The sequence below is a fragment of the Panthera tigris genome, chromosome X (assembly GCF_018350195.1).
Source record: "Panthera tigris isolate Pti1 chromosome X, P.tigris_Pti1_mat1.1, whole genome shotgun sequence".
NCBI lineage: Eukaryota > Metazoa > Chordata > Mammalia > Carnivora > Felidae > Panthera > Panthera tigris.
This window is the reverse complement of record NC_056677.1, coordinates 114,671,872-114,685,303: the sequence shown is the minus strand read 5'-3', so window position 1 is coordinate 114,685,303 and position 13,432 is coordinate 114,671,872. Positions and strand designations below refer to the sequence as shown.

The 13,432-nt window shown below is 46.3% G+C and overlaps 1 protein-coding gene across 5 annotated transcripts in view; it reads left to right on the top strand.

Moving 5' to 3' along the window:
• ATP11C (ATPase phospholipid transporting 11C) overlaps window positions 1-9,171 on the top strand; it is a 170,839-nt gene extending 161,668 nt beyond the window's left edge. For 3 of the 5 annotated variants that reach the window (XM_042974885.1, XM_042974882.1, XM_042974883.1), the window contains one exon: window positions 6,402-9,171. Coding sequence is in view for 1 of the 5 variants with exons in the window: in XM_042974882.1 (XP_042830816.1) it covers window positions 6,402-6,464 (63 nt within the window). In the remaining 4 variants the exon portion in view is untranslated. Of the gene's footprint in view, window positions 1-3,747; window positions 3,835-6,401 lie in introns of those variants that run through there. The other 2 variants (XM_042974884.1, XM_042974886.1) reach the window with 2 other exon arrangements.
• The last annotated feature ends 4,261 nt before the right edge of the window (window positions 9,172-13,432 follow it).

The window sequence follows — 13,432 nt, the reverse complement described above, 5'->3', positions numbered from 1 at the left end:
GAGGCCACTTGTAAGATAAAGGAGAAAGAGGATCTTCGTCGCCAGCCAGCCTGGCATCCTGGGTGACTTCCCACTTTGTGTAATATCCCTTGCTAAGGCATTGGCTTCACTTTAAAGAGCGGCCAAAGATTCTCTTACACTGGGTCAGCCTCCTGCCTGCCACGCTCCCTAAGGTGGTAAAGTGAGTGTCCCCGCCCAGACCTGGAAGATTCCCCCCCCGACTTCAGCCAGTAAGCGTGTTGGAGCCTTTGGACACATAGCCAGCGAGCGCCGTGCTCGTGTGGGTCTTGGCAGCCGTCTCCAGGAGGGAACGCGGCAGTGGGTGGTGAAAACGTCTCTGGCATTTGAGAAAGAAGCTAAGCCACGTACACGCCACAATTACAGAAGCGGCCTTCTGCTGGATTCCATTCAGTTCGACACACGTCGCGTGAGGGTCCGCTGTTAGCTAGCCACCGCACTAGGTGACAGTAATCCAGGGATGAGTCACGCGTGGCCCCAGCTCACGAGGAGCTGCCACCCCAGCGCAGTTCTAAAGAGGATTTTTACGCAACCCTTGGGGAGGCGGGCACGGAGCAGAATAGTAAGTAGACTCCGGGATGTGGCGCGTTGTAACACGTCTGAGCTATTCCAAGTCGCCACGTCCGGAAGCCGCCGGTGAAAAGGCTTGTGTGGCAGCCTCCAGCCCAGCCGGGTTCCGTCCCGACATCAGCACCGGAGAGGATCCCGCTGTCTTCGCAAACGGGTTCCCTCGGTCATTTAACTCCGGGTAGTTTCAGCTACCTGTTCCTCAGCTGTCTTTTCAGCAGTGTGGTTAGCTTTTGAGGCCCAGGTCCCATCATGAAGGATCAGAAAGCTTTTCTTTAGCTCCTACCCTGCCAGAGCTGCATCCCCGTCACGACGGGACGTGACGAAAGCACCCGTGAGCGCGGGACAACGGAACGGCGAGACGACCCCTCGGAGGAAGTTTCCGGTGTAGGAACCCCGGTGGGTGCGTCAACGGGTTGTGTCTCCCCTAAGCACAGTTGCTGGGCTCCGTGGTAGTCAGTGAGCTGACCCCTGCCCTTTCTGGCCAAGTGGTAGCTACCACTTGCCACTTCCGATGGAGGACTTGCCCACGTACCTTTAAGTAAGTTTGCCCGCGTAACCCACCGCTGTCAAGAGGGAGGCTTGACTTGGCCTGCTAGACCCTGGACTGCTGTCCTCTGATGGCAGTGGCCCTAGCCACGTGGCCATGCCTAGCATGGGATGTCCGCACGAACAGCAAGAAAGACTCTATTACGTAGGGAGCTCTGCCAGAGAGAGCGCCTTGCAAACTTTGGAGAATACGCTTTATCCTGTTAAAAACGGTGGTGCCGAGGCTGATTACTGTCGTGATTCTGACAGTGTCCCAGCCAACCTTGGCCTCTAAGGATAACAGTCCTGTTGACCCGATCAGGCAAAACGTTGAATCCTCACATTGTGGCTGTTGAGACGGACCTTTATGCATTGGCCTCTTTGACGCAGGTGACTGCGGAGGAATGTGGGAATGTCATACTCTTCTAGCTCATTCTCTCCCTTCCTTCCCCCTCCACCAGTCGCTGGCTATATCGGTTTTTGATTGCTTTAGATCTTCTTTCCATGCTCTCTCCTGCCTTCTCTACTTTCATATTCCCTTTCTCTTTCCTTTATAAAGCGGCCTAATCTATGAACCCCTGAAATTTCTGCTTCCTAGAAATACTTTTATCTCTGACGGTTGTATATAAGGTTTTGAGTGTACCAAACTGTGCTTAGGGTTGCAGTCTTAAATAAATAGGGTTGAATATTAAACGTGGGGGCGGGGGACTCGGTGTCGTGTTAATCTCACTATGAGAGTTTTGCCCGCAAAATGGAAGACAGGACAGTTTAAAATTTTTCTTCCCAGAAACAGCATATTTATTTCTCTAGCCTTATCCATTGGGGATTTGCATGCTGCCAACATGTCACCAACTTTATTTAAGGAAAATACGAACAGGAAAACAAATACAGCTGTGTTCAAACATCTGTGAATAAGTCAAAGTATTTGCCTGTAAGAGTTTTATTGTTTATTCGCTGCTATTAGATACATACGATACTTTAGCTGATATCTTTTTTTTAGACCTACTTTCCATTAGGCACTGAGTAGATAACATGGGTAATCTTGATTAGCAGAATTGCTCTCTCTAGGCGTTTTACAGGAGAAATTCCTAGCCCTTTAGCCTACCCTGCTGAAGAGGTCTCTGTAAGAAAAAAGAGAAAAACCGATCAAATGACATTAGGATAGGGGCGCCTGGCTGGCTCAGTCGGTAGAATGTGCTACTCCTGTTCTCGGGGTTGTGAGTTTGAGCCCCACGGCGGGTGTAGAGATTACTTAAAAATAAAATCTTTTTTGGAAAAACTACGTTAGAATAAGGGAAGTTCAACACTGGTCCGGCAGTAAATGGGAGCGAAGTGTGGTTTCACCAAACGTCTTCCCATTGCGTTAGTTTTGTTAGGTTTGTAACATGCCACGGCCCGACAGCAGTCAGTCCCTTCGTGTTGAATCTGTGCAGCTGGATAGGGGAGATAGTTACTTCAGGATAGATTGGTGATGGACCCTGGACATAGCTCTCTGACCCATGGATTTCGAGCCATGTAGGTTAGTGAGTTAACGATTAGAAACAAGCCATATTTTAGTGAGAGGCGTGTTTTAAAATGATTCAGAGTAGTCCGTCTTCCCATGAACAAAGCAACTTTAAATTGTTATACGGAGAAATAGTCATTTGCACATATAATGGACTGTTCCTAACTCTGACTCTATTACTTCAGAAAGCGATGCCTTCAAAACTAACGTGTCATTTCGACTTCGAATTCTCCAGGTTTCTTTTTAAATGTCTTACATTTCAGAGAATATTTACTTTTTTTTTTTTTTTTTTTTTTTTGGTTTCTGCATTTCTCTTTTCTCTACTGCAATTTTCCACCCTTTGTGCAATTGTGAACAAGGTAACGAAACGCCTCCCTTCCTCAGGAACATCTACTATCTTCATGCTTTCTCAAACTTCCAGCAATCACAGTTTCTCTTGGAGTGAATAAGGTGATTTCCTTTCTTAATGTACCGACTTGCCTGCGTTCTCATTTGCTTGACACCATTTTTCTGACTCTTTATGAACGATGACTTCTCAGTGCTCATTTCTCTACCTTCTGTTGATACTTAAGAGTATTTTGTCATTTTCCTTTAATCATTTGTTCACCTTCTCAAATGGTCACACTGGAGAGGAGGTGATGTTCAAACACTCGGACCGTAACTCTCTAGCCCCATTGATTCCCGGTGCACAGTGGAAGCCACGGCGCGCTAGAGCTAGGGTGTTCACGAAGACAGGAATGTTTTGCACAAATCTCTCTTTGCTCGATACACTCACAGCACCGGCCCAACTCTCAGAGGTGTTCACCAAAAGGATGGTAAGGTTTACTAATCCAACCATATTGACTCATCTCCCGCATAACCTACCAGTGTCATTTCAAAACGCCCAGTTTGCCTTATACTACTAATATCTGTATACTTATACCATGAAAACCGTTCAATTCGAGTTGGAGACTTCCTTAGGTCTTTAAGTGTATCCGTTGAAATGTGACACGTCTGCTGTAGCTTAATCGTTTGTACTTTTGGCCAAAAGAGTAGTCTGTAGGAAATGATTCTTTTTCTTCTACATTTTTATCACCAGGTAGGTTAACCAGTCTTCAAATGCTTTAAGTATCTTTACCTCACTATTACAGAGAAATCTGAGCTGTAAAAGGGCATCTGACTCATTATCCGCCAGACCTTCAGTCAGACCTCTTCTTTTACGAACATTCTCAGACGAATCTAATATATTGTAACAGGTACCTAGTGGTAAACGAGCGGGCTGGCTTTAAAGAAACAGATTAACAGCATTATAAAGACAAAAATGAAAATAGCACTCTAAATTTTCTCTGCTGTTGGTGTGGTGAACTTTATACTTACTCTTTACAAAAATATAAAGATGCATTCCTTGGAATATGGGGCAAATTGGTATTTTAAATTTGTTAAGCTCCCAAATGAAACTTTAGGCCTTTTGCAGAGCTGGAGGGTAAAAAAAACATATTTAATTTGCGAGGGGCGACTTGCGGCAGAGCCGTCCCGTGAAAGTGCTCGTTAATACCGATTAGGAAATAACAGTCTCGACTGTAAAAGATCATTCGGAAAACTGAAAACAAATATTCCAAAATTGCATCTGTATAACGTCAAGTAAATTTAGCATTGCATGTTCTTTTGGGAATTAGGTGCAAATAATCCAGTGTGTTTGTACCTCCGTGTGCTGTGTCTGTGTGTTTGCAGGTATACACTTAATGTACTCGTACATGTCTGCCCCCCCAAATTAATGACCCAACCTAATCACTTTTTTTCATGTCAAGTTTTATTCAAGCTAGATGTTTCGACTTGTCAGAGGTAAAAGCTCAAATCTTTCCCAGCCATTCAGGGGGATGCTAACCTAATTACGTGGAACGCTTCTTCGCAGTTCATTTTCCCAAAGACGACTAAATCCGTTTTATGGCCTGTTGTCTCATTTACCCCCAGAGACGAGTGGGGGGGAATTGCCGTGGCACGGGAGGTGTCCTCTCCTCTGCGTGTTTTCTCCCTCCCACTCACTGCGGCGGCCTCCGTCGTCCCAGACCTTTAGAGGCCTTTTCTCCTCCGCCCGTAGGAATTTAGAGTAATTCATGAATGAGGTTTCCGAGCCCATCAGCTTGGAAACAACTCCATACAGCTTAGGGCAGGGCCGTCTCTCCTGCGCACCGAAAAACTGACGGTCATCGGGGGCCTCTTGCCTTTGGAACTCCCGATCGATCGGGAGTCCTCCCCGTGGGCCCGTTTTTCTCCTCAGCTGTCAACTCCCCCCACCCGCCAGCGAAGAACAAAAAGGAGAGTAACGGAGCGCGTGCTCTGGTTCTCCTGTGCCCTACGGTTTTTGCCAGTCTGCGTCCCCAGTGTTGCTTCGGGCGCAGACTCCCTTGGCCCCGGCGCACCTCTCAGCCTTCCCCGTTGGGAGCGACTCGCCTGCTTCGATCTTCCTTCCCTCGGTACCGAATCTGCCTCCCAGTGGCTTTCAAAGCCTTGGGCCCTTTTGTCCCAGGTAGCCTTGTCCTAAGCTGTATGGTGCCTTTTAGCTCTCCTGTTCCCAGCTCATTCTGTATCCCCCTGGATCGCTTTCTTCAGCTCGGTCCGCGTTTGGGAGACCCGGCTGGCTGAGATGCTGCTTGTGCTTTTGGCCTCTCCAGGGCCTTAAGTCCTACAACGCCCGACACAGAAGTGGGGAAGTTTTCTCGTGAGGGGACAGTCGTCTCGCCCTCAACGTAGTCATTTCCTCCAGGAATTTATCTTCACGTGGCATTATTTCTCCTCCACGGAAAAAATTTGGCAATTGGCCTGGCCCCTGAGTTTGTCCCTCGATAAGGGAGCGGTGGGCGACTCCCTTTATAAGTTCTCGGCCTGAATGGCGACCTTATTTTTATTTTGGTTAGAGTCGGTCGCCGTGACGCTGCCACCTGAAAAAAAAACTGTTAGGAAAAAAAGGTTGGGTTGTAGAGTATAAGTCAGATATGTTGAGAGGCACGAGTCTTAGGTCTTGGGAGGGGGCCTCCAACCCAACCTTTTAAAACCCAACTGGGGGGGGGGGGCCGTCAGGTGTATCTTCTTCCCTGGGAGAGCACTGAATAAGGTTCAGGGGACAGAGAAGGATCCACAGATTTCTTAGGGCAGTTTCTGTGGTGGCCTTTCCAAAAAACAGGATGAATAAGAGAAACCGAAGCTTCGGTTGACTTACAGAGACATGATCTCCCAAAAAGAAAATTCACTTGAGCATTATGGGGAAGAAACCGGTTCCTTTCAGTAAAGGAAAGACAGTTTCACAGCAGTCTTTCGAAACGGAGTAGATAGATCTTCAGACTTCCTCTGTCAAAATGTACACACCCTGGAAAACAGTAATCCGTTCATTGGTTCACCACCCCTGAGTATCCGCTGTATGCGGGACACGGCGCTAGGTGCCGGAGATAGACCAATGAGACGACCCTATCTTCAGCTCCCAGGCTAGAGGGAGGGACCCTGCTGAGCTAAGCCACGGCTGTGCTAGGTGGTCCTGGTGGTAAGGATGACTGAGAGAGCCCTGGAGCAATCCAAAAGCAGAAAGCAAGTCTGAATCTACTCGGCCAACAATTGAAGCAAGGATGAAAACCTGGGTATCGTGTCGCCCTTTTTGTTTCCCTGCATGTGAATAAAACTTGGCACTTGAAGATAGCTCCTTTACTCTCATAACAAAATTTACTACTTGATTTATTTTGGAAAATGCTAAACAGATGGCTTCGCGCGATTGTTAAAATAAACCTTTTAACTCTGTATGTTTTAAATTTTTCAGAATCCGAATCTTGAACTGCCTATGTTATTGTCCTACAAGCATATTGACAGTGGTTACAGCTAAAAAAGAAAGCACGAAGACACAACTACGAAAAGTTGTCATCTCAGGATACGCAATATGCAACAAACTAAACCCCTCTCTCTTATGTCTAGGGTTCAGAATAAATGTCCATTACAATACCAAATGACTCTCTTAAGCATTTACAGTTATCGTAAGTAGCCGTCATGGCCAAAGCTCTAAGTTATGAATCCTATGAAAGTTGAAAGCAAGAAGAATAATTAGAATTTCTGGCTCTAGATAGACGACATAACTACCAAGTGGGTGCTCTCTTAACCCATGAACTCTGTGAATGGATTTAAATATAATCGTATAAAGTAGAAGTCCTACAATGGGAATGAATAGATTTTGCTAATACTACTTTTTTTTGCCTGGCAGAAGACATAGGCTGTTTGGATCACATTTCTTGTTCCTGCTGAGTGATAATCTTAAATTATTTTTTTTTTTTTTCAAACATACGAAAGGAATACTTGAAAATACAAGAAGACTAAGTGGTATCAGTGCATCAGAATAATTCGTCCTTTCTGTTCACCCACATGCTAATTCTGTCCTCATGGAATATCCTTGCCAAAAACTAACCTTGAACCCTTACGTGGAAAGAATGTTAATCCTGCATATTTTTGTGAGAATCAACAGAAATTACTTATTTTTGTTCTTCTGAATTAAACCCCACTTAATGGGTGGATGGCTACCAGATTATTTTCAAAATAAAGCATTTCCAGTCACTTAGTAAAGTAGCCCCTCGAAAGAGTTAAGATCTAACGGATATTTTCCAGTATTCATTTTCCTGGGATCCGAGGTGGGATAGGCAAAACCATAGTCCCATAAAACTAAAGCCATCTGAGCATCCGTGTTTTATCATTTTCTGTGGAGAGGTGAAAAAATAGCTTATTTCCAACTGTTAACGGTTATTTCTGGAAAGAGACTGCGTTTGTACATACGTGCAGCACTTTTGTTTTGAACTTGCCAATTTGGGAAGGAGGGATCCGTCCCAAGACCGCGATTCGGCCTGCACAGCCATGACTCTGAACTTGAATGTTTTCTCTTAGCAAACATGGTTGGGTGATGGTCTGACTCTCAACCGTGAGATTCACCTTGGTGAAGGCCTTGACTTCCTGGACCAGAAGGAGGCTTTAGCCTCCTACGGAGTTCACTGAACACATAAGAATAAATGTGAAATATCTTTATTAAATGTCAAAAGCAAACACATTTGGGGGATAAAAATGGCTACGTTTGACTACTAGCTTGAAATGGGCTCTTAAACAGTGTTTTCAGAAGCGCCTGGCTGGCTCGGTCGGTAGACCACGCGGCTCTTGGATCTTAGGGTCGTGCGTTGGAGCCCTGTGTCGGGCATAGAGATTACTTTTCTAAAAAAGTGTTTTCACACCAGTTTCCTTTTTTGGTTGTCTTTCTGGCATGCCTGTACTATTATTCGTGTTTCTGTTGTACCTTGCTTTAGGAAAGCGTTGGACCCAATCTATACCGGTGTGTTTATGTGGTCCGTGTGGCACATTTGATTCTTCCATATATAATTTGGGTCCGTATTTAGGTGTCATTTTTCTTGAATTCTAGGAAGGACATAATTCCGGTTGCCGGAAACCATTCCGTCATCGTGACCCTTTTACATTATTTCATTTGTTCTCGTCTGTCAGTATTATCTTTGAGTCTTTTGTCGGATGTCCTTCACAGCTTACCTAAGTGCGCTCGCTGTGTTCTGCCGGCCTGAGTTTGAGGTGATCTGCCGAAAACAAAGTCTGTACGTTCTTTGCCTATTCCAAAGAGCTAAAAAGTCAGACCCGGGAAAGCTTTTGACGTTTTTTGTTGTTCTTCTGCTTGTTCCGGCTGTCGCCGTGTTGTTGCCGTTGTCGTTTTACAGAAGTGCCGTATGGGATGTGAACACACGCGAGAGACCCGCAATGCAGAGAGAGGCCCGTTTAACGCCAACCACTGGAGAGTGGCCTCATCAGAATATGCAGGGTAGTGGACATGGAACTGGTGGCGTGGCGCATTCCTTGCCGCCAGGAGGGTGACCGAGGGGGACTTAAGGTCCTATCTCAGCCACGCGTTACACCGCAGCTCAGATGCACGATGGTGATCGTCGTGGCCTAGATCCTTGAGAGGGACCTGACTTTGCTTTTGTGGAAGGTATTTTAGTAACGAGCCAAGTAAGAACTGGTTAGCGGGGGATCAGGCGGATGGAACAACTCGAAGTAAGCCGTCCCCCGGAGTTCCTAGCGCGACAGTCTAACTACCTTGTTTTGTGACAGAGAAAGGGGGAGAATGTAATAGGCTCACATGTACCCATCATTGGAACCACTCTAAACTGTCAAGATGTCCTTGTGATTTTCACAACCGTCGTCCCTTGTTTGAAGGTGTAACCTACTGAGCGTAAACCATAAATTCCCTCTCTACAACATCTACACCAGCAGCAGTATAAATGTAAGCCAAAATTTGCAAGATCCATAATAATTTCGTGATGGAATTTTTTTAATAACATGCAGTATAGAAATGTGCAGATTTTATGCAAGTGTTAACCAAATCACTTTTCAGCTTGCAACATGGGACTGCAATACTACATTTTTCACTTAAGCAGTTTTTTACATCCACGTCGTTGCTTTCTATAATGACTGTGAATGCCATCTTTTATGAATGCAACTTGCCTTTTTCATTACAGAAATTTTTGTTTGATGTATCAATAAACTTTGGTATGATACGATTGCCATTTTAGCCTCTCTTTTGGAATGGTCTCGGTGTGCTTGAAATTTGGTCAAAGGTGTGTGTGTGTGTGTGTGTGTGTGTGTGTGTGTGTGTGCACCTGTCCCTCCCTCCCTCCCTTCCTCTCCCTGCCCCTCGCTGTCTCCCCTTCCCCCATTCCTCTGACATGGCTCGGCCTGCCTCTAAGACAAAAACCCCACTGTTACCGACTACTGAGAAAGTAAAGTTTTTCCACGGGAGCTGGTTGTGTTACATTTTTACACGGAAGTCTCTGTGTTTTTGTAGCCTTTTAATCACATTAAGCCCTTGACCTGCATTTAGTGAATTTCCTCTTTTTTATCTTTATCTTTTATTTTAATGCCAGTATGGCTCACCCGGGGCGTTCTGTCAGTTTCAGGCGTCTCTCTTGTATTTTCTGGGAAGTGGGGAGCAGGCCATGTTTGGAGGTGAGACTGGAGTGAAAGTTCCAGCTTTGCTCTTAGAGCCATTTTCCTGTCCACCCTCTCGTCACCTGCAAAATGGCGTCTTGGGGGGTGAGGGGTGGTCAGATGAGGCGAAGGATCAAAACTGCCTTGCGAGGCTCCATTTGTTATTCCGATGAAATCATCGCTACTTTTACATTAAGGGGATTTTTATCGCCCTGATCTTTTTAATGGGTAGTTGTCATGTACCGACTCTTCACAGATGGGACTGTGGTGGAATCTTTCAGTCTTCTTGGATGTGGTTGGTGCGGGCTTCCTTCCTTCCCTTCCCCCACCCAGCCCGGTGGGGAGCCGCCTCGCTGCCGAGCCTGCCCAGGACTGGCCAATAAAGTGAGTATTGTGAGAGTCGGAGTGGTCTGGCCCCTTCGACAAGAAGTGCACATACAAAGGTTAGGGGCTGAGGTTATCACTATGGTTATTCAGTGAATGTGTCCAGGGCCGAAGGGCCGGACGCATACTAATGAAGCTCGAAGGCCCGAGTGCCGGGAATCCTTGTCAGAAAAGCAGGGGCTCGATTATTGCACGACTTGCAAAATCCCTCTGACACGTTTTCCCAGCGACTCAAGGGCAAAGAAACAGGGGCTCAGATCCTCCTACGCGGACCTTACGTGCTGGAGAAACGCCGCTCTGCGGGTCAAGGAAGCCCTCTGACGGGGCTTACGAGCAAGTGCGGGGAGCCGGCCTCCGGATGAACGGAATGGGGCGCCTCTCGGTGGGCCAGAAGGTCTTTGACCCTGGCCCTTCGTGTGGGGAGGGCACAGGAGGTTCGTGCTTAAAACGCCTGCCGCTGCCGCTGCTTTGGTCTCTTCGTCAATCTGCCAGGACAGATCTCCCACCAGGAAAGCCACTAAAATCACAACTCCTCGTCTTAACACTTAAACAGCACTCACTCTGTGCCAGGCACCGTTCCCGCGTCTTACGTATACATTCGTGCCTTTAATAACCCAAACAGTCCTATGAAGTAGGTGCTAACATGTCTCCATTTGACAGATGAGGAATCCGAGTCACAGAGCAAGGTCACGCAGTCTGGCACAGCCGGATTTTTCTTTTTTTCTTTTTTTTTTTCCTCCAACATAAATCTATTCTCTTCTAATTCTGGAAGTCCTGAAAGCAAGATGTGTTTTTCCTGGAAGTCCCTAGGGGAGATCTGCTCCCTGGCCTTTTCCAGCTTTCAGAAGGGATGGGATTCTTTGTCCCGTGATCCCTTCCTGGGCCGTCCTCACAGTCCCTCTGCTCTGTTTCCGTGGTCACATCTTGTCTGAGCCTGACGCTCTTCCATTCCCTCCGAATACATTGAACCCATGTGGATAATCCAGGATAATCTCTCCATCTCGAGGCCTGTAAATCACATCTGCAACACCCCTTTTTCCACATTAAGGCAACATGTTTACGGGCTCCAGGAACTAGGAAGGGCACGGATACCTTCGGAGGCCTTAGCAGAGAACACCAACGCGGCGGGGAACTAAAAGGCCTTCCGGGCCATGGAACTTTCCAGTGCTGACACTAGGAAAGTTCCGGGCAAGCCCGGAAGGTCAGATGCCCTCAGCAAGGGGCCCTTGTTCCAGGAAGACCCTTCTACCGACTCTTGGGGAAGTGGAGAGGGAGGATGGACACAAGTGAGCTGCGAGGGGAACTTTTTCCAATAACGGGTCAAGGAGTCCCGCCCTGTGCTACCTGGTGGAGCCAGATTTTGTTGTCGATAAATTTTTTTTATGTTTATTTTTGAGAGACAGGAGACAGAGTGTGAGTGGGGAAGGGGCAGAGAAGGGGAGACACGGAATCCGAAGCAGGCTCCGGGCTCCGAGCTGTCAGCACGGAGCCCGACGCGGGGCTCGAGTGAGATCGTGACCTGAGCCAAAGTCAGACGCTTAACCGACTGAGCCACCCGGATCTTTTTTTTTTTTTTTTTTTTTTTACTCTCTGTGCCCGACATGGAGCTCGAACTCGCAACCCTGAGAGCAAGACTCACATGCTCCACCAAGTGAGCCAGTCAGGCATCCCTTTTAGAGCCAGATTTTGAACCTAGGTTTGCTGGGTAGGGTCCGTGCACTTAACTAGGACACTGTATTTCCACGATCACACCAGCCCTGGTGGCATAAATCAACATGAGCCACCACAAACTTAATGCAAATAATTACTAGCCATAAGAAAGCATGATAGGCCAAAACGGAGGTATAAATCTGCACAATATCTGACTAGTAATCTTCAAAATTATAAAGATCAGGAGGGCACCTGGCCGGTTCAGTTAGTAGAACATGCAACTTGATCTTGGGGGTCGTGAGTTCAAGCCCCACGCTGGGCATAGAACTTACTTAGAAAAACAAAAATTAAAAAAAAAAAAAAATGAGCAGCTTTTTAAAACGTGAAAGAAAAAAATGTATAAAGGCCATGAGAGACCCAAGACTAAGAAACACCCAGATAAAGGAAATGAAAATGACAACAACAAAGTACAGCATATGGCCCTCTGTTGGATCCTGGACCACAAATTGGACATTCCTAGGGTAACTGGGGAGTCTGACTATGATATAGAGGTTATATGTTCTCATATAGGTTATATCCGTATTAAATGATTCCTGAAATTGTGATGATGTATCCTATCTTGTGGAATCTGAGAGTATATGGGAATTTTCTGCACTATTTTCAACGTAAGTCTGAAATTATTTCTAATTTGAAAAATAAAAGAAGTTAAAACACAATAAAGCGGGGGCACCTGGCTGGCTCAATCAGCACATGAAACTCTTGATCTTGGGGTCGTGAGTTCAAGCCCCACATTTGGTGTAGAGTTTCCAAAAAACAAACAGTAAAGCATAAAAATATTAACGGGAGAGGATATTAAATTGAGCTGACTGTAGAATACTAAAATATAATCTGTTAGCTATTATCTGCATAACATTTCATAGAATGTTTCTACATGCCTCATTTAATCTCCACAAGAACCCTACGTAGAGATCGTTAAACTCCAGATTCTTACGGATAACCTGAGGCTCAGATGAGCTAAATTATCTTGCCCTGGTCCTTCAGGACTGAACTCAGGTCTGATCCAATGTGTTTCTCCCTACAACACACTGTGCAGTTTGTCCAGGACCCCAAAAGCATGTCCTGTAGAGTCTAGAATGATCGAAAAACCAGGCGCCTGGGTGGCTCGGTCAGTTGAGTGTCCAACTTCAGCTCAGGTCATGATCTCATGAGTTCGAGCCCCGCATTGGGCTCTGTGCTGACAGCTCGGAGCCTGGAGACTGCTTCGGATTCTCTCTCTCCCTCTCTCTCTGCCCCTCGCCCATTCACACGGTCTCTCTCTCAGTCTCAGAAATAAACATTAAAAAAAAAAAATTTAGAATGATCACAAAGCAAATCTTCCTGCAGTCATTTTCCTGTGGGCCAGATGTCATTTTACCCCAAATGAAACCATGAAGTGGGTGGCCTCAAAATGCCCCAGGCCCCGGGGCACCTGGCTGGCTCAGTTAGTGGAACGTGTGGCTCTTGATTTGGGGGTTGTTTGAGTTCTATGTTGGGTATGGAGATTACTTGAGAATAGAATCTTTAAAAAAAAAAAAAAAAATGCCCCAGTCCAGGGTTTTCCCTTTCATCAACTTTGATGGTGTGGAGAACAAACTGAGGGTTGGTGGGGGGTGGGGGAGAGGGGAAAGTGGGTGATGGGCATTAAGGAAGGCACCTGTTGGGATGAGCACTGGGTGCCGTATGGAAACCAATTTGACAACAGATGATAAAAAAAAATTTTTTTGATGGTGTTGAACTGGGTTTTTCTCCCGTACTACC